Genomic DNA, 21,310 nt, shown 5'->3' with positions numbered 1-21,310 from the left:
GGGATGAGGTCATGCAACTGAAAGCCGAAGTTGACAATTTGGAATGGCAAAACCGTAAGCTGAACCTGAAGTTCCACGGGATTCAGGACACAGAGAACGAAAATTTACTGGAAAAGATAAACGTGCTAGCAGCTAGGGCCCAACTTCCACAACTCCTGCAAGATGACGTTGTGGCGATCCACCAACTGCCATTGAGGAAAGACAGAACGGAACGCCAGGCATAATTTGCCGCTTTGCGAAAGATGCAAAGCGAAGTGAATGGGCCGTTCCTTTTTAATCTCCACGTGAATGACATAGTAAGCGTAGCTCCAGCTACAAAATTCATCATTTACGCAGACGATACGAGTCTATTCTTTTACGCAAATGATACCGTTAAAGTAATTCGCCATGCGAATGAAAGCCTAGCTGAGCTAGAGAAATGGACTGAAGAAAACGTTTTAAAAATAAACATACAGAAAACAAATGCAGTTTTATTTCACGCCAGAAATAAACCTATAACAACTAGCCAATCTGTCTTGCTTGATTTAACCCCACTTGAAATGGTGCCTTGTGTTAAAACTTTAGGTGTTATATTTCACGAGACCTTATCTTGGGATGCACTATTAACTGCTTAACAAAAAAAAACTCGCAAGTAGTCGGCCTCATATACCGAAATGCAAGTGTACTACCGCGTAATGTAATGATGCCACTGTATAATACTGCCACAGTATCAAGCAATCCAGTGGCGCCATACCGCGGCCGAACTTGCCATGCCTTGCGCACTCCAGGGGCTAGAGGTTTTCGTCGTTTTCCTCGCTCGAGCTCCCTGCTGTCTTGCACTCCCAGCACGTCTAATTAAACCTGGTTTGAGTGCTTCGACCGTTTGTCGGTGACATATTTGGTGGAGCCGCTGGGTAACGGTCCATGTACGCTGACCTCGACGACACTCTTGACGTCAGTTCTCAACGCGTGGCTACAACACCAGTCCACAAGGCGAGCCGCCGCCTGCGAGGCCTACAGCCAGAGTTCGGCCAACTCGCAAGACCAGCAAGGGCCATGACACTCACCGCGGCTAGCCAGACAAGTCAGCACTCCGGGAGTGCCCCGCCATTTGTCCTTCACGCACCTCGATCGCCGCCACCGTTCCACGGGGACAGGTCCGAGGACGTCGAAGACTAGTTGGCCAGCTTTGACCGAGTGGCGGGTTTCAATGAGTGGAACGGCGAGCGCAAGCTGCGCAACGTCTACTTTGCGCTGCAGGACTCGGCCAAAACGTGGTTTGAGAACCACGAAGCTTCCTTTACCACCTGGGAGGCTTTTCGTCGAGAGCTGCTAGCGATATTTACCAGATACGAAAAAAAAGAGAAGGCTGAAATCACCCTGCGCCCAAGATCACAGCAGCCGAATGAGAGCGTCCCGATGTTCATAGAGGACATGACGCGACTGTTCAATCGGGCCGACCCTGCTATGCCCGAATCCCATAATGTACGCCACTTAATGCGTGGCGTAAAAGAGCAGCTATTTGCCGGACTGGTCCGTGACCCGCCACGAACAGTGTCCGACTTCACCAAGGAGGCAATGGGTGTCGAGCGCTCTCTGCAGGAACGGGGCGCCCACTACGGACGTCAGGCTACTGTAGCAGCCGCTTCCCAGTACACGCCTACGTCGCTGCCCGCCGAGGAGCTTCGGGAGCTTGTAAGGAGCCTTGTGCGCGAGGAACTGGCGAACCTTCGCTTTGAAGCTCCACACGTCAGCGTCGCTGCCGTAACGGACGTGGTCCGCGAAGAAATCCGACGAGTTGTGCAGCCACCCCCCGCTCCACACCCGGCGCCCTCCGTTATGGCGTACAGCGAGGCGCTACGAAGTCCCGGGCCAGTGATACGAGCCTTTTCCCCCGTCGCTCCTGTGCCATACCTGCAGGAGCCAGTCGCAACTGTACCCTCCGTGCCGCAGGAGTTCAGGCCACCCGTGAGCAGAGCGCACGTTTGGCGTACGCCAAACAATCGGCCGCTCTGTTACCACTGCGGGGAGCCCGGCCACATCCGCCGCCACTGCCCCTACCGCAGAATGGGTTTAAGGGGGTTTTCACCTGACGCACCTTACGGTGAAAGACCACGGGATATCGAACAGTACTTGGCTGATAACGTGCAATCTTCGACCTCACAGCGACGCCAGTCCCGATCGCCATCCCCAAGGTGGTTCTCTTCGCCCGGCCGCCCGTCATCCTGTGGCCAGTTCAGAGGCACGTCCCCACGTCGGGAAAACTGAATACGGCGTCCTCCGGTGGTAGGGCTGCCGCTACAGGACCGAGTCAAGAGCCTCCACCCGACGATTCGCCGCGACGCTCCGACGGACGACGACCTGACCCGACGACCTAGACGACGCGCTGCGACCGACTGGTCTCCGCCGAAATACCCGTATCCGCCGACAACCACGACGTTACCGCACTCGTGAATACCGGCGCCGATTTTTCTGTAATGAGCTGACGGTTAGCCACGGCCTTGAGGAGGGTTCTGAGCCCTTGGTGTGGGCCGCAGATCCGGACAGCTGGTGGCCACATGGTAACTCCGATCGGTGTCTGCACTTCGCGAATCCAGATCCGCGGTGTTACTTTCCCTGGTTGCTTTGCTGTGTTACCCGAGTGCTCCAAAGACCTCATACTCGGTTTGGATTTCCTGCATGAGTGCGGTGCCGTTATCAATCTCCAGGAGCTAATAGTGTCGTGTTCCACCCAAGGCCCTGTCGACGACGATACTGAGCCAGGCAGGGCTACGTTATGCGAATGTGACGACCACGTATTGATCCTGTCTAGAGCCAGCATGTTTGTTACCTTCGAGTGTGATAACAGCCCCAGCACTCGTGGCATCGCTGAAACCATCTCACTGCTCCTGGGCCGGCAAGTCTGTGTAGCTCGCGGATTTATTGAATTGAACAGTGGGCGAACCGAACTTTTAGTGACCTATTTTGGTTCTGAACCACAGTTTTTGCCTGGCAATACAGCTATAGCGTATTTCGAAGAACTTAGCAAATTCGCAGGACAGCACTCGCTGTCCGAAATCCCGGCATCAGGGGAGGCACCGACCACTCCAATAAAAACCGACGTGAACCCGAACCTCCCATCTAATCAGAACGCTGCCTCGAGAGCATTATCGAATCTTTCCGTGACTGTTTTGCCTCGACCTCCAAGGACGTGCCGACTCCGCTCATAAAGCACCGTATTATAGTTGACGCAAACCAGCGACCGTTATGCCAGCCGCCTTATCAAATTTCTTCGAAGGAACGGGATGCCACTCGCCGACAAGTTCAAGAAATGCTCCAAGACGACGTGATACAACCGTCGACGAACCCGTGGGTATCGCCTGTTGTTCTAGTGGCGAAGAAAGATGGAACCCTACGGTTCTGTGTTGATTACAGGCGTCTAAGCAGTCACCAAAAAGACGTTTATCCTCTGCCACGCATTGATGACTCCCTGGACCGGTTACGCCACGCCACGTACTTCTCGTCACTAGATTTACGCAGTGGCTATTGGCAAATCGAGGTGGACGAAAGCGCCCGGGAAAAGACCGTCTTTATTACACCGGACGGTCTGTACGAATTCCGGGTGCTTCCTTTCGGCCTGTGCTCGGCTCCTGCTACCTTTCAGCGGATGATTGACACCGCGTGCTTGCCGATCTAATGGCAGTCCTGCGTAGTGTACCTAGATGACGTAGCCATCTTCTCCGCCACGTTCGAAGAGCACCTGAGGCGCCTGCGCGCTGTGTTCGCAGCAATTCGTTCGGCCGGTCTTTCCCTCGAAAAGTGTCACTTCGCCTTCCAGGAGTTGAAGTTTCTCGGCCGCATCGTGAGCGCTAAGGGAGTCAGCCCTGCCCCCGATAAGACAGCCACCGTCGCTTCTTTTCCCGTGCCAACCGATTAGCGCAGTGTGCGCCGCTTTCTTGGTCTCTGCGCCTATTATCGGCGTTTTGTGCCGAACTTCTCCCAGATCGCTGTGCCCCTCACCCGCCTCAGGAAAGATGCCGAACCGTTCCTCTGGGGCCAGAGCAACAACAGGCCTTCAAAGGCCTCCGCACTCGTCTCCAGAGTACGCCCATCCTTGGCCACTTCGATGAGTCAGCCGACATTGAACTGCACACCGACGCCAGCAACATCGGCCTCGGTGCGGTTTTTGTGAAGTGGCTGGATGATATCGAACGTGTCATCGCATACGCAAGCCGCACCTTGTTACGCTCGGAGGCCAACTATTTCACTACTGAAAAAGAATGCCTGGCAATTCTGTGCGCAGTGACCAAATTTGGCCCGTATCACTTGGTAGCATCACTTGGTAGCTGCAGTGATGACAGCAAGACCGATGTAGATATAAAGGCTCTTCTTTCATCTATCAGTCTGAAGATTGAAAGCCTACTAGCCCTCGTAAATCGGGTGGAAGCCATGGAAGAATCTGTCAGGAACATGTCTGCCATTTTTGAAGATTTGAATAAAAAAACAAGCGGTGTGCAAGAAAATGATGAGGAAAGAAGGTGCAAGAACTGGAAGAAAGGGACGAAAGTAACATATCAGCCCAGGAACAGCTTCGACGAGAAGTAAATGAGCTTGAGTTTAGAAATAGGCAGCTTAATTTGGAGTTCATGGTGTTCCTTGTCTGCAAGATGAAAACTTGCTCACGATATTGAATGAGGTTGCAGATAAGATCAACGCATCATCCAGACTAACAGGACGGCACACAGGCTGCCCGCTCAGAAAGATAAGATACCCGGCATAATTGTGCGCTTCACAAGGCAGGCGATCAGGGAGTCGTCGTTGAGTAAGAAGGACAACCTAAAAGACAGTAAGCCGAACATCTTCATCCAAGGAAACCTAACCAGACAAAACCAAGAACTGCTTCTAGGAACAAAAAAAATGAGCGAAAGATGCCAAGTTGAAATATATACGGTATACCCAAGGGAAGGTTTTTGTGTGGATGATGGATAGAGCAAACGCAAATGCCTCCAGGACCATGACCGCAAAATGAAGTATGCACTGAGTGCTATACCTAAGTGAGCAGCGCAAAGCTGTATGAGCACATCTTTCACTCGCCAGATGATCTGAACATTAGAGTATCTAATTTTAGGTCTTCCGTACTAAAATGTGTACTCCTAAACGCAAGATCTGTCCGCAACAACACATTGGCTTTAGAAGAATCCTTCAGTAAATTTTCTTTTAGCTTTTCTGTTATAGTCAGCGAAACATAGAGCACGAACGGGAGAGAAGTTTTCAGAATGAAAGGCTACAATACGTACTATATCAACCGCCCTTGTGGTCGTGAAGGTGGCACTGCAATTCTCACTTTGGAGCAAATGCACGGCGAACTGCTTGATTCATTTAGCATAGTGACTCCAGACTATGAAGTGTTAAATTTAATTGCAGATAAGGTAATATATTGGTCTGTTATCGACCGCCAAATGGGCATGTTTCAACATTTTTTTAATTTTTGTGAAGGCTTTCTTTCATTTGTTGTAGAGAACAAGTATAAGCTGATCGCCGCAGGTGATTATAATATTGATATGGGTGTTAGCACTCCTACTAATACAAATTTGAAGAACCTTCTTTTGTCATATGGATTTGACATTATTCATGAACCAACCAGAATAGCAGCTGAATGTGAGTCAGTGCTGGAGATATTCATAGGAAACCTTTCATCGCAAGGTATAATAGCTGGTGCCCTATCATGTTTCATTAGTGATCACCTTCCCGTGTTCCTTTGTTTACAAGTTGTCCGCACTCTAAACTGTTCGTCTGTTGACAGCCTTTACCAGCCAGTAACTGATACGGCTTTTAAAGGGCCACAGAAAGGGGTGTTTGAGCTTGGCTTTAAAATGCTTGCACTATGTAGAGTGCAGGCCGAGTACGCGACCTCAAAAGCGAGCGGGAAATTTACAATACATTTGTAAAAAATCCCGCTTTCGCACCTCGCGGCGACGCGCGGTGCCGGGCTTTCGCACGAAAACCTCGCATGCGACGTCACGTCTTGCAAACGACGTCAGCAGCCGGGGTTATCATTGGTTCAAAGCGCCAAATTCTTTCAAACGTCACGCGCTACCGCGGCCGTCACCACTCCGCGCGCGCCGCAGCCGGCGGAGGTAGGGGATGGGCCGAGTGAGTGGGGCCGGCGGAGGAGCGTCGCCGTTTTGGCGTGCGAGAGGAGAGGAAAATGCGCGAAAACGCGGAAGTTCAAATTTTTTCCGCCTATAATTCAGCTTCCACAAAACACATTAAAATAATTCTTGCTGGGGGATAATTATCAACCGTCGTCTTTTAACATCCGAGATATATCGCACCTTTAGTAAGACCCCCTATCTGGGTCCTTTTAACGCGTTTAAGAATGAGCTGCTTCAAATAGACTGGAGCGAAGTCCTGAATATACATGATGCTAACAACCCCTACAATTTTTTTTCAGATACCTTCAAAAGATTGTACAATGCTCATTTTTCGGTTAAAAGATGCAAAAATATTAGACATTCGAAAGCCATGGGTCACACATGAACTGTACCAGCAAATGATAGCAAAAGAGTGTTGTGTTGTGTTGGGTGTAATGGCACATAGGCAGCTAAGGCCATCATGCGTCAAGCTCAAGGTATAGAAATGGTTCAATGTAGAGTGTTTAGGAATATGAAAAATCGTCGATAGTGTAGATGGCTTAAAATATTGAACTGCCTGGTAAAAAACACAGAAGAAATCTGGGAATAGCTAACGTTAAAAGCCACAGAGAAAGTAAGGTAGCCTCAGCGGCTATCCTTGGCTGGGCAAGGATCCTGAGGCTCCCAACTAATGAAATAAAAAGCCTTAGCCTTCTTCTCAAGAATTAGAAAGTGGCTGAGGTGTACCATGCAATAAAGCGAACCAGTGGTTCAAAATTTACAGTTTTTCAAGTACCCCTTCTTCTTTTAAAAAGCTAAAAACGGAAGGCATGTTAACAATGGCATTATCATCTAAGAGCAGTGCTGGATGAAAAGGATAGCATTCATTATAAAATTGAGGGAAAAAGGTATTTTAAGTTTCACACATGAAAATAAAACGTGTGAAACTGTAAGATCACATGCGCATTCGCAAACAGGTTTGTTTTGCTTTATTAGCAGGAAGTTGTGCGTAAGGTGCGTGTGGCCTATCCGGAGACGGCATAAAATCACTTCCTTAAAACGTTCCTGGCGAACACATGATTTAAATTCTCCTAAAGCCGGTTTTACCAAGTGTAGTTTATTATTCACTTCTCCGTTCCAAGCGGACTGCCATTTTCCTCTTAATTTACGCTGTACTAAGTTCATGCAATCCCCAAAAGGTATATTTACCTTTTTTATTTCCTTGCCGCGAACTTTAGCAGCGCAAAAATCCGCCCTCTCGTTGCCTCTTATCCCGACATGACTGGGAACCAAGCAGAGATTTATATATTGTCCTCGAGCTGTCGCTGTTACTATCTTGTGTATGATGTCACCAAGAATCGGAGTGACTGCATTTCTAGAGTGCAGAGCTGTAAGTATACTGAGGAAATCTGTGTAAATAACACTGTTGGTGAGGTTTTCGTAACGTTCTGCAGTGAAGATGGATGAGCACTGTGGAAGTCGTACAGTTATCCGCGACTTCCCTCGGGCCACTGCGCTTCCTATGTAAACGTCCGTTTTTGAACCATCTGTATAAAAGTGCGTAAAACTACTGCATTTTTCTTCGAGTGCAAGGGATTTCTGTAGTATATGCTGGTGCGGAGTTTGAGTTTGTTTTTTATGGAACTGAGTAAGAGTAAGATCACAGATTGCAGGAAAATTGTAACATGCAGGCAGTCGATCTCGTCTCCGAGCGATTTCAGGTAATGTATCTAGTACGCCGAGTTTTTGGCATATCTCTGCATAACGCAGGAGGAGTGGCCTGATAGCGAGCGGTTTTTTGTTAAACAGTGTTCTAGATGGGCACTTTTTCACTATTGGATAACATAGGTGTTTGGGCAGTGAACGGATTTTTAAAATGTATGAGCATACGAGCATGGTTCTTCTATCTGTAAGTGACGGTTCATTGATTTCTACATAAAGACTATTTATAGGCGACGACCTGTAAGCACTAGATGAAAGACGCAAACCTAAATTATGTATTGGATCTAGTCGTTTCAGGTACGAAAGTTTCGCTGGCCCGTAACCTATACATCCGTAATCTAAGGTAGGATGAACAACCGACCGATATATTGACTGTGTATTTTTAGATTTTCAGAAAGCATTCGATGTTGTTAATCACCAACTACTTTGTTTTAAGCTCGGCAAACTAAACATCGACCCAAACATTCTTTCATGGATCGAGAGTTTTTTGCGTAACAGAACTCAATTCGTCACTGCAAATAACGCTGATTCCTCACCATGCTCTGTTACCTCCGGCGTGCCTCAAGGTTCCGTGCTCGGGCCGCTATTGTTTCTAATATACATTAACGATCTACCAATTTCTATTAACTCCACAATTAGGCTTTTCGCAGATGTTTGCGTTATTTATCGAGTAATCCAATCCGCTTCAGACTCATCCTTACTTCAAAGTGACCTAAATAAGGTATCTAGTTGGTGTAATATTTGGTTTATGAAACTGAATACTAACAAGTGTAAGGTCATGCGTATTTCACACCAGTCTGCTAACAAAAATCTTATTCCCTACAATATTTCAGCCCATGTCTCTAGTTTGTTTATTGTTAACTGTGCTAGTCTCTCGCATGTTGCTACAGTGGATGATGTACAAGCTATCATGAGGTCGTCGACATAGACTGAGTACATCATGAACTTTTGGATTATTTTCCTTATAGAACTCATCTTTACAATAAACAGTGTTGTGCTTAAAATACACCCCTGAGGAACCCCGTTCTCTTCAACGAAGTTCCTGGAAGTTGATCCCAGGCGTCGGAAAGAAAGCGGTCGGAAAGAAAGTAATTTATGAAGTTCGACATCCTGCCACGGATACCTAGGTCCGCTAAGTCGCGGAGGATCCCAAACCTCCAGGTTGTATCATAGGCCTTCTCCATATCGAAGAAAACGGCAAGACAATGTTGTTTGTGTATAAAAGCTTCTTTTATTGTGTATTCGAGGCGAACTAAAGTGTCTGTCGTTGAGCATCCCTTGATGGACATCAAGAAGTTCGCGGGATTGAAAGACAAATGTTAATATTATATTAAGGACACTTTCAAAAGATTTCGCGAGACAGCTTGTGAGGGCGATCGGCCTATAGCTACTTTGGGAAGTTGGTGGTTTCCCAGGTATCAGGAGTGGCACTATGACGGCTTTCTCCCACCCCTTAGATGTTTTTCCTTCTGTGAATATTTTGTTAAAACAATTCAAGAGTGCCTCTATGGCAGGGTGGGAAAGATGGTCAAGCATTTCGCAGTGTATCTGGTCGTGTCTTGGAGCAGCTTTTTTGCCGGCATACAGTACTTTATTTATTTCCTGGAGGGTAACAGACAATTGTATTCTTCATTAACCCCTCCACTTGTTGGGAGCCTGTGTTTTTCCGCTGTGCTTTTGTATTTCGAAAATGACAGGCTATAGTGTGATGAACTTGAAACTGCTGCAAAGTGCTCCCCCAATATGTCTGCCTGTTCTCCTATATTTGTTTGTGTACCGGGTGTTGTCAAAAAAGGAACTGTGAAGGGTGAGTAGCTACCATTTAATTTTCGAACTTGCTCCCACATTTTCTGCGATGGAGTTGAACTATTTATAGAAGACACATGAGCTCTCCAGGATGTTTCTCGGCATTGCGCCGAATATACCGTGCTTGTGCTCTGGCCTTTTCGAAATGGATAAGGTTCTCGTGCGTTGGGTATCTGCGAAAGACTCCCCATTCTTTATTTTGCTGTTTCTCTTTTGCTTCCTTGCATTCAGGTGTTTACCTTCACTTAGTGGTTCTGACGGACCACTCCTGATTATTTTGAAATTGATAAGGGTGCAGCAGTAAGGATGCATGATGTGAATGCGTCGTTTATTTCGTCTATGTCGAGATTTTCTAAAGCAATATTCTCTAAACTGGACCGTTCTCTAAACAATTTCCAGTTAGCTAAATGTAACTTCCAACGGCGTGGTTTTGTCGGGATGACTGTTGGTGAGGATGACAGGCTTATTATGACAGAAAGGTGATCACTCCCATATAGGTTGTCAAGAACATTCCATTTAAAATCGGTAAAAACTCTTGGTGAACAAAAAGATAAATCTAGGCAGCTCATTTTTCCACCGCTTGGAGAACAGTAAGTCTGTTTTCCTGTGGTCAGGAGGCAGGCATTGTTGCAGAGGATAAAATATTCTAAAATCCGGCCTCTGACATCCGTTTGTACGCTTCACCAAGAAGTGGAGTGAGCATTAAAATCCCCAACTAAAAGATATGGTTATGAAAGTTGTATTAAAAGACTTCCTAAATCGTGAAGTGTGACTGTTAGGTGAGGTTCAATGTATATGAAACATAGTTTTATTGTCTTAAAATCAAGGACAGTGACAGCAACTGCCTCATATGAGGTCTTTAGGTCAATTTTTCGAGTAGCAACACCACCCTGGACAACTATAGCAGCGCCTCCAGAGAGCCTGCTTGAGGTCTCTCGGCCACATCGAAAGACTTGATACTTTTTAAGAATTTTTTTTTCGGTGGTCTTAGGTTAGTCTCCTGGAGAAAGAGTGCTACCGGGGAGAATGGATTTAAATTATCTGTTACATCAGTGTAGTTGTTTAAAAGTCCACGACAGTTCCGCTGAACTATAAAAGCCATGAATATAGACTAGTTAAGGATAAGCTTTAGAAACTAGGTTTGTCGGTCTTTTGGACCTGTTATAGGGACTTTATGCCTTTTTTTCGCTCAAGAGAGCTTTGCCGCCGCTGCAGCGGGGCGAGGGAGGAGTTGTGTCCATCACCTCAGGAGAGGTGCTGGAGGAACGCGGCGTCGCCGCGGGTGTTTGCGTTTCAGACCTCGCCCGACGGGGGGAAGTCGTGCGGGATGCCGACCCATGGACCGGCGCTCCCTGCTTTCGGGGTGACAGCACAGCCTCCGCTGTCCCTGCCTATGGCGTGGATGGCCCTGCCATCGTCTCGATAGAAGCCGCCTCGGCAGGTTCCAGAGTGCTGTGTGGCGCTACGCCCCTGCACACCACATCAGCGAAGCTGGATTTCGCTGTGAAGAAGAATTGGTTGGTGAGGGCAGATCGCCTTCTCGCTTCTCTAAATGAAATGTTTCCTTTGGTCTTTATAGTGATTATCTCCTTTTCGTTCTTCCAGGACAGACACGCCCTAGAGTATGCAGCATGGTCTCCATCACAGTTTGCGCAGCGTAGGGCTGCGTCACATCCCTCAGAAACGTGATCCTTCGAAGCGCATTTTGCGCAAGTTTTGCGGCTGTGGCAGCTCTGTGAGCCATGATCAAACCATTGATAATTGAAGCATCTTCGTGGGTTCGGAATATAGTGCCTGAATGTTACTTTTATGTATCCTACTTTTAAGGTTTCAGGTAGTGTACTTGAGTTAATGTTAGAACCAAGTGCTTTGTATCTATTTCTATATTGTCTTTCCGGATTTTCATTCTGTACACATCTATGACATTTTGGTCGGACAAGCCTTCCAGCATTTCTTTCTTAGTTAGGTGTAAAATGTCATTCTCAGAGATGACGCCACGGACAGTGTTAAGTGATCGATGAGCTGTTATGGAGACCGGGAAGTCCCCTATAGAAGCAATGTTTGAGAGTTTCGAGCACTGGATGCACTCACGCAGTTCAAGGAGAAGGTCGCCGCTGGTCATTTTTGAGACCTTGTAGCCCGGGCCCAAGGTATGGGTTAAACATTTAGACACAAGGAATGGAGAAATTATTCTTGCTTGTTTTTCATCGCTTTCACTGTGAATTATATGGAACTTGGTGAACGTCGGTTTCTTTTTGACAAAAAGTCTGCTGCTTCGTACCACCCTCTCTTGAGAGAGTGATCTGGTTTTGAAGGGGGGGGGGAAGGGCATAAGAAAATCTAGTTATTCGGTCAAGGTGCCAGCCACCCACCACGGAGTCCAACAAGGGGACGGGAGAGGGACTTGAAAACAAGTCCTGCCCACGCCAGCTGTACACCTCAACTATAGCCAAACATGACGCAACTCAGGGTAGTTGGTCACTCACGGTTAACCCTCGCCGCCAGAAAAAAGGAAAAACCAAGAACTGAGTAGGAGAGAGGAGAGTGGTGAAAAGAGAGTAGGAAAGCGAAAGATAGACGGGAGGGCCTGAAAAGGCGACTGCCGATTTCCCCCGGTTGGTTCAGGCCGGAGGTGCCGTCTACAGGAAGCTGGGGCCAAAGTGGTGTGTTGCCTCCGTCGAGGGGCCTTAAAGGTCCAAACGATCGGCATCGGCTCAACCACCAGGAGCCCCTTTTCTCCGGACACGGCGATGCCACGCACGGCTAGGTGTGGGTGCTCGGGTCCGTGGTGATGCACTGTTCACCATCATCCCCTTGCGGGGATGTCCCTGCGGATGCTCGGGAACCCGTGGTGTCGCCACTCACCAACGCCAGCAAGCTGCAGACGCCCCCTTGCGGGGAGAGAGCAAAAGATAAGCTCTACAGACAGTTCTTAAACACCCGCAATCCTGATGATTTGACCGTCTTTAATCGATATCTGAACCAACTAACAAAAAAAAATGCGCACTTCACGTAAAGAATACTTCTCACGTTTTTTGGATGTCAAAAATGTGCCGAGTGAGTTGCTCAAGGACAAATTAAGCACACTATTGCGTCGCGATAACCAACATAGGTGCATTTCAAAACTAGCGATTAATGGCAAAGTTTTGCACGAAGCGGAACTGGCTGATACTTTCAATAATTTTTCTACAAATAAGAGTACGCCAGGAAGCTCCTCAAATGCATGTAGGTATATCAGCACGTGGAATGAAAAATCATTATTTTTGCGGCCAGTAAATGTACAGGAAGTAATTTCAACAATAAAAACGAACAGCAGCAGTAGAGATATCGAACAAGTTCAAACAAAACCAGTAAAGTATGTCGCATATATCACAGCACCAGTTCAAACGCATATATTAATAAATGTCTGACGACATCGACATTTCCGGTGAAAATGCAAACCGCAAAATTAGTAGTGCTTTTAAAAAGGGAAGCCGAAATTAATTGGACAATGAATTGGGCAATTACCTCGCGGTGGCTATTTTACCAATATTTTCTAAGCCCCTTGAAAAAAATAGTGTAGGGTTGTAAATTTTTCTCATCACTGCGAAATAATAACGGAACACCAGTTCGGGTTTAGGAAGAATATGTCTACTGAATTAGCTCCGCTTCACCAGAAAGAGTATATTTTAACGCAGTTTGAAAGCAAGGCAATAGAAGTCGGCCTAGTTGTTAATATTTCCAAAGCATTCGACCAGGTGATTCATGATGTTCTGCTGCAGAAGTTGAACTTTTACGGTTTACGAGGGCGTGGATTACAGTTATTGGAATCTTTTATCTCATCGATGTCAAGTAGTGCAAATAAACAACTCACGATCACGTGTTCTGCCACTGCCTTGTGGTGTTCCACAAGGCAGCATATTGGGCCCCTTGCAATTTAACCTGTATATTTGTGACATTGTTAACATTCATCAGAACGCCAAATTTATTATATACGCAGATGATACCAGGATATTTTTTTCTGGTAAACACATCGATAAACTCATCACTGATTGTAATGACACCATAGACCAACTGCAGCAATGGCCCTTATCCAACTACATGAAAAATAACGAAAATAAAAGAAAAACAGTTGTCTCCTAGCCAAAAATAAACCTGTTCCTCCTCATGCCGATATTGTTTTCAACTCTCATCCTGCTGACATTGTTGACCATTTCAAATGTCTATGTGTAATATTCACTGCCAATCTATCCTGGGAATCTCATGTGAATTTTGTATTACCCAAATTTGCTCTAATAACCGGTGTAGTCCGTCGTCTACGATGCATGCTTTCTACTAAAACAAAAATATTGCTCTATAATTCGGCTTTTTATCCACTCGTCAATTACTGCCAACTTTTCTGGGGCACAACTACCTTCTCTAACGCACAAAAAATTCTATATGCAAGAACGGTATCTACCCCACGTGTACAATACTGGTTATAATGCAACCACTGCACAATTATTTCACAGTGCTCAATTTATTACAGCTCACAAGCTATACCGCTACCGTTTGAGTGCTCGGTTTAAATATGAAGTGAAAAAAAATACTCACAGTCTGGATGCCTTGGCACATTTAGAAAGAAATGAGAAATGTTATAATACTAGACGTGGAGAAAACTGGAAGGTTGCTGTACCGCGCCTGAATTCTGATATGGAGCGTGTGTGTTATTCTCTGCCATCTCTTTTAAAGTATTATCAGTCACTAAATTTTGATTTATTTAATTTTTCTACTGTTCAACTTGGTGACCTGTTTGCTGATTGACTAACTTGATTTCATCTAATCTGGTGCTTGTTTTATCTAGCTCAGGACTTTTTATTTTCTTCTCCATTGACCAAATGTGTTGATTTGTTTATCGCTTGTTCGTTTCCTGGTGCTGTCTAGACGCTGCCTTATATATGGGGCTACGGACTCGTCAAGCCGCCAAGTGGCAGCTTTTTTTTTTCCGTAGCCCCTCCACTGTAGCACCTGATGGAAAATAAAGATTTGACGTCATTTGAAAGAGACGCTTCATTTCTTCCTTGTAACCGCGTACGGGCTCGTTCGGAAGCTGGATCCTGGACTCCAGGAGTCGTTCGGCTCATTCGTCACTACACTGGCGATTGTCTTCAGAAGTTAACTCTTGAATAGCCCCCATGTCGTTAGGGAAGACTCGTGGTCTTCATACCACGCGCGTGCTGAGCCCTCCAGTGAGAAAAAAATTGGCTGCGGTTTAGCTCTGGTTAAACCTGGAGTGATGCGATAGCTACAGCTGGCTGAGTGGAACTCGTTCAGTCGAATTGCAAAATCAGCCTTTCGCTGCTTCGTTTCGCTGGGCGTTCCTTCTTCATCTTCGTTCTTGCACGTGAATTCACTCTCCCGCTCCCCACTCCCCTCCCCTCCTCGATGGAAATGTACAGCGCAAATAAAGTCGAGGACAGAAGGAAGACACATGGAACACAGGAGCGGGAGCGCTCGTGTGTTACATGTGTCTTTCTTGTGTCTTGGTCTTTATTTGCGATTTACATTTCCATCATGAATCACAAACATGCCCAGACTGTCACCTTAATGAAATCGGAGACTCCGAGATTCTCTTCTTTGAATAGCTGACATCTACAGAATGTAGCATCCTGTTTCATATTGGCGGATTTCTCGCGGAAAGCATTATCAAAGAGATAAACAGTTGCAACCAGTACAAGGCACAATGCAGTGTTTTTTGCATTGCTGACAGAGAAAAAAAAACTGCCCTTGCAGCCTTTTCCTAAGCCTTTGCACAGTAGTGTTCACTTTAATATGTAAACAAGCTACTCACCAGCTACCTACAGTCAGCTGACTGTTAATGCCAAAGTCATGCTTATCTTTTTAATATATAAGTTGTGTGCGTGTGTGTGTCTGAATTGTGCATGCATTAAAATTCACATTTTGGCACGCTGCGTTCAAATGCAAATGCACATGAGAACTTATGACGTTTCCAGCTATTTGGAACAGGTAAAAATCAGTTGTAATTAAAGCATTTCAGCATTTCACAGAAGAGTGACAATGCAACAATAGTCACTTATTTTCTGTTGTGTTTTTCAGTACATTATTAAAGCCAAAATATAAATAGCGCTGTGTGGCTGCAAAGGGGCTTAGACGTGCATCACTTGGCTAAGTGCAAGGGTTTGTACTGCACAGTGACAGCAGGCCTCTTCCATGTCTCTACAATTAACCCTGTCCTTTGCCAGCTGCGCCCACACTATGCCTGCAAACTTCCTACGTGGAGGAAAAGAAGAACTTCGCCGAAAGAATGAGGCAACACAAAGCAGACGTCCGACAAATGAACCGTCAGCGCAGCGCAGTGGCCGAACACTGCGAGGAATGTGACCACCGAGTTGACTTTGAATTGACACTGGAGACCAAAGCTAACCAGCGCAGGAGGCTTCTGCTGGAGTCGTAGCACATACAACAGACACGAAGGAATGTTAATCGCTCCCTGGGGACACTTCCTTCGTCTTACATCCATGGTTTGCGGCCATTGACCCGGAGGTATTCAACACGAGGGCTTAAAAAGCCAAGCTGCGCCTCGCCCGTAGTCACACCTTGAAGAAGGGACCGAGCCCGTCCCGAAACGTCGTGTTTTTCAAAAATTAACCTGGTTGGCGTCAGTGATCTTTCTACTAAATTAATTTCCCAACCAGAGAGACTTCTGTCAAATGTTTTCTTTTGAGTTGGTTCGTGTTTGAGGAAGGTTAGAAACTGCGCTAAAGGACGAGGACAGTAGAATCTGAATGCGGTGTAGTGCGAGTTCAGTTTTGCATGTTCGTTCACCTGGCCTCGAATATTCTTACCAGTTATATTGCAGAATTTTCTTCCCTGTGTTTACCTGTACATGTGCGAGTGAAAAATGTGGTAGTTCGTCTGCTTCCACCTTGAATATATGCTGTGCTTTCGCTACCTTGAATAAACTTTTGTCAATTTGCGCCTTGCTCTCGTATTCGTATACCTTTACCTCGATCCTGTTGTCGTCCTTTTGCGCAGTTTCTAACTTTCCCCACCAAAATATTGCCTGTTTTACGGAACATATTTAGCACAGCATAGCGTGCTTACTTGTGCTTACTGTAGCTGCTCTGCGTCATGCAAGTAGAAAAGCAAAGCAGCACAGCACAGCGCACAGTAAACCGGCTCTCGCCGGAAATTTTGCGCTAAGTAGCGAGGCTGAGTACTCTCTGCTTTTTCTTCTGGCTGCGGCCGTGGGTCTGTCTGCTGTCTTTGTTCCAAAGAGAGGGAACAATTGAAAACCACTGCACCCTGCTGCGGACAAACAATGTGGTCAGCGCGAAATCACTCACACTGGCGGGAGGGTATCTTATCGGGGGACGAAGCAGTGAGCGTGGGATCTTCTCCCTTTCCCTGGCGAAGGACGCGCTGCTTGGGCTCTCACCTGATGGGTCTGCTCTTACGTGTTTTGCTGGCGTCCCAGCACACCGTACGGAGAGGAGTTATAGGACGCTTGCAAAAAGGCATCCAAGCGAAGTATGCGGAATAGGACGGCTACCTATTCCCCTCTTTTGCCGAGGTAGTAGCAGTGCATGGTTCAAGTATTTGAGGAGGAGTTTAAGCTATTAACGTGATGCGCGGAGGTAAAATCTCAGCAAGAGAACCGGCATACGGCACAACCACAATTAAAGCTTATTCGAAAGTTCTGCCGCAATATAATGGAATATCTAAGGTGAAAATAAAAGTAGCGCCAAAATGGGCAGTAGCTTGCGAGACAGTTTAAGAACACGCGCAAAAACGAAAGGTCGTTAACCTCGTTACGGCACCGATGGCAAACGTACGTCTTTTTGCGTCAGGGGAGCAATCCTTGCCGAGTCAGGGTTATGCGACGGGTGGCGCGCAGTAACCCGATCTTCTGAGGTCAGGAGCGCATTAGCGTTCTCCATCGAAGTCGCAGCCTCGAGAGTCAGTCACAAGTGCTTTAATTCTCACAATGTCGCGACGTCCATTGAGTCAAGTACTAGCCGGAGTTTCTGTGCGCACAGAGGGCGCAGACGTAGCCGAATTCCTGGCCTACACGGCGCTGTGTCCGCAACCGGGGCCGTGCGGATCAGAGCAAATATTCGCCTTGTTTTCCGGCAGAGGCCAGCGTATCCGACGCGCCACGAAGGAAGGCGACCACTCAGCCATTGTGCAGCAGGTCAGCGCGCCGTGGCTGGCCCTTTACCGAAGGCCCTGTGCGTCATCGTGTTTGCGCGAACGGAGAGAATCGCGCAGATTAGGTTTCCTGTCGCGCTTCGCGGCCGGCTCTCGTTTCTTCCGTGACGCGCTCGATAAAAGCGCCGCCGATTTCTCCTCCCGGTCACGTGCCTGACAGTTGATCGGACAACGCGGTGCCGTCAGGCGGCGTGTCCGCGATAAGTCGTGGAATCGAAGAAAGGACGGCGTAGTGTGGCTTGCGGGTGCTCGTGGCGGCAACGAGATGCTGTGGCTGCTGTGGCTGTTCGCTGCCGGCGTGTCGGAAAATGTCGCGGATGGCGGCCCCGTCCTGTACGTGGAGCCAGAGCAGGTTCATCTCTCGTACGGAGGTGAGTTCGTCTCTGAGACGAAGCCGAACTGATTGAAGGCTCATTAAGCGCAGTGGTGTTTTGTCGGCACTCCTGAGGCCTACGTATTTTTTTTCCCATTTGAAAACACGTGAGTTCGAGTGATTTGATAATGATGGGGTTTTATGGCTCTGTGCACGGGGAAATACGGATGACGCGCGCGTCTGATTTGCGTCCAGCCTCGTTAATGGACACGGGTGCGCTCTATTTGTCATGGCATCCAGCCGCGAAAGGGAAAGCTAGTGTAATCGAATAAACACTCACAGAACGCTTTGCTTGCGTATCTTCCTGGCCATCCCTTTTGCATCGCATAATACGTTCCAACTCCGGTCATAACCCTTCAGGGCAATGGCACAGGTCGTACAAGAAGCATTAAATGATTACTTTACATATATGGGCGAAAAGCGTACTATTTTGTGTGTTACGGCGGTTTCATCTGAGCGCGTTGTCGCTTCTATCCCTTCTGATTCTTGATGCACAAGTAAAAAAGAATTGAGCCCAAATGGGCTTCGACTTCTAGCGGCAACTGCGCACCCCAATTTCCTCATTTTTGACTCCCTCTCATATACCCGCCGCGATGGCTCAGTGGTTAGTGCGCTCGGCTACGGATCCGGAGTACCCGTCTGCGTCGGCAGCGTTTCGATGGAGGAAAAACGCAAAGGCGCCCGTGTGTTACGCGATGTCAGTGCAGGTTGAAGATCAGCAGGTGGTCCAAATTATTCCGGAGCCTTTCACTACGGCACCTCTTTCTTCTTTCTTTCCCTTCTTTATCATTTCCCTTACGGTGCGGTTCAGGTGTCCGCCGAAATGAGAAACAGACACTGCGCCATTTCCTTTCCCCAAAAACCAATTTTCAATGTTTCTCCCTCAGCAGGTTAACGCCAAAAGAAGAATAAAATAAAAGGCGGGAAATGCCAGCCCCGGCGAAGCGTTCAGAGGTTTAATTGACGGAAAGGAACAGTCACTGAAACCAAGGAGCGTAAGGGATGAGTAATGTTCTGTTGATATTCAGCGGTCTTCTTTGTTGGTCCGATCGCGGATGAGAGCGGCTTCCAAGAGCAGTTTCACAAAACGATGCAGGTGCTGTTGAAGAAGAGACATATTTTCTTGTTACATTTTCCATTAACACAAAAATATAAGAGATGCAGTACGCAGCAGCGTCGCGGTTGTGGCCGTCCATGGCATAATTATGGCTCGCAAGCCGTTATGAATGGGCCAGCCGCGCACGACTGCCCGGAAATACGCGGAGCCCTCGGACGACCGAGGGAGCTCTGAGCTTGCGACCACGCACAGTCGCTGATCCGTTCAAACTCAAACACACCCACCGCCGAGCCTCTGTTCTTCCCGTGTGCAGCCGCCCACGCTTTGTTTATGTCAGCAGTTGCGTGCATACGCGTCTGGTGGCCGCGACTCTCGCCTGACTCCACATGTGCGGCGCCCGCCTTCGGCAAGTGTTTACGTCGGCTGAGGCCAAACATCGCGATTCTTGGATAGCAGCAGAGACGTGGGAAACCCGGGGTGACCGGGTCCCAGGACACCGCTGCTGTATCCAGACGCGGGCTCTGTAAGCGGGTGCGAGTGCGGTGGGTCAGGGTTCGGCCGGCAAGGAAATTCCCCTGTTGCCGACGTCGCTACAGCCTCCACCAAAATTCCGTTGCAGGGCTTCTTCACTCTGCGGCGGGTGTTTACTTTAGATGACATAAGCAACCAAGGGCATCCCACAAAATTCAACAGTGCAGAACTACAGGAGGAGGGAGTAAGTGGGTCCGGCGGCAAACCAAGAAACATGAAATAAGAGACCAAATGGCGGCCCAATGCTGTGGGAATAAAACAAGACAGTTCACAGCTGGGCAGAATGGAGAGTTCATTGTCTTTTTCACAGGCGTGCTGCTTACGCGTCAGCCACGCGCACTTCAGGGACTCACAACACGCACACAAATAGATTGGAAGCGAGGTGCACGGTTCGCGATCCACTGCTGTAACGACACTAAGGGACTGCGCTGCCACAAACCCCTCCAGAAATGTGCCTGCGGGCAGTGTCATGCATGATTAATGGGCCACCCACCCGCTGTTCTGTAATCCTGACAGGGCGTCAGCGACATCTTGAGCTTTGCCTTTGCGATGGGTGAGGGTAATTTTTTACGCTGAAGGGCAAGTGCCCATCGAATTAGTTTCGCACTACTTGGAGTACCGGTAGTCAGGTAAGCAAGAGGGTTATGCTCAGAAACTACGTTCACTTGAGCGCAAAAAGCCAGTTATCGAAGTGCCCCACACGACTGCGAAAGCCACTTTTTTTTTCTTAATTTCGCCCAACGTGTCTGCGCGGCAGCAGACTTATGACTGGCGCATGCAAACGGCACTTCCCCACCCTCATCAGTAATTTGCGACAGGCAGGCTCCTGCCGCTGTTTCGGAAGCGTCCACGAAGAGCCAGTATATGGTTTGTCAGGGCGGGGCGTTTCGAGGATCGCTGTCCTGCATAAAGAGTACTTCAAGGCCTCGTATGCGCTTTCTTCGTTGCCTCAAGGTACAATGGTTGGGATGCGTCTGGCAGTCAGCGTAGTGAATGATAAAGCCACTTGCGCGAAATGCGGTACGTATACGCGGTTGTAATCGCACAGGCCCAAAACGCTCCTGACCTGCTTTTTTGTGATTGGGCGCTGCATCTCTTTAATCGCGGCTACCTTTCTGGGATCTTGTGCATGGCTGCCTGAGCTGATCACATGTCCAAGGTAAGAAATGGAGGGCTGAGCAATCAAGCATTTAGCCCCAGCCACCGTCATGCTCGCCTGGTGTAGCCGTTCCAGCACGACGTGTAGGTGCCGCAGCTGGTCCTCCCACGACATCGAGAATACGGCAATATTGTCTAAGTACGCGCAGGCGTACTCGCGATAATCCCGCAAAAGCCTGTTCATGAAGCGCTGAAAAGTGGCCGCCGCGTTTTTCAGCACGAAGGGCATTACCCTCCAAGCAAACTGGCCATCATGCGTAACAAATGCCGTGTACCTTTGGCTTTGTTTTTCCAATGAAACCTGCCAGTAACCGCGCTTCAAGTCAAATAAGCTAACGAAGTGTGCGCGCCCCACTGTGAAAATGAGCTCCTGGGAGAGCG

The 21,310-nt window shown here is 47.9% G+C and overlaps 1 protein-coding gene across 9 annotated transcripts in view; it reads left to right on the top strand.

The window, feature by feature from the left end:
* The first annotated feature begins 17,945 nt into the window (after positions 1–17,945).
* The window catches only part of LOC144127825 (acid phosphatase type 7-like), a 160,194-nt gene continuing 156,829 nt past the window's right edge, over positions 17,946–21,310 (top strand). For 2 of the 9 annotated variants that reach the window (XM_077660772.1, XM_077660770.1), the window contains exon 1: positions 17,952–18,181. In XM_077660772.1, the coding sequence (XP_077516898.1) occupies positions 18,076–18,181 (106 nt within the window). In that variant the 5' untranslated portion in view covers positions 17,952–18,075. Of the gene's footprint in view, positions 18,182–21,310 lie in introns of all 9 variants that reach the window. The other 7 variants (XM_077660776.1, XM_077660775.1, XM_077660778.1 and 4 more) reach the window with 5 other exon arrangements.

This window comes from Amblyomma americanum, chromosome 4 (genome assembly GCF_052857255.1).
Source record: "Amblyomma americanum isolate KBUSLIRL-KWMA chromosome 4, ASM5285725v1, whole genome shotgun sequence".
In the NCBI taxonomy this organism is placed as follows: Eukaryota; Metazoa; Arthropoda; class Arachnida; order Ixodida; family Ixodidae; genus Amblyomma; species Amblyomma americanum.
Note: the sequence above shows the minus strand (reverse complement) of the source record. Positions and strands in the feature narration are given on the sequence as shown.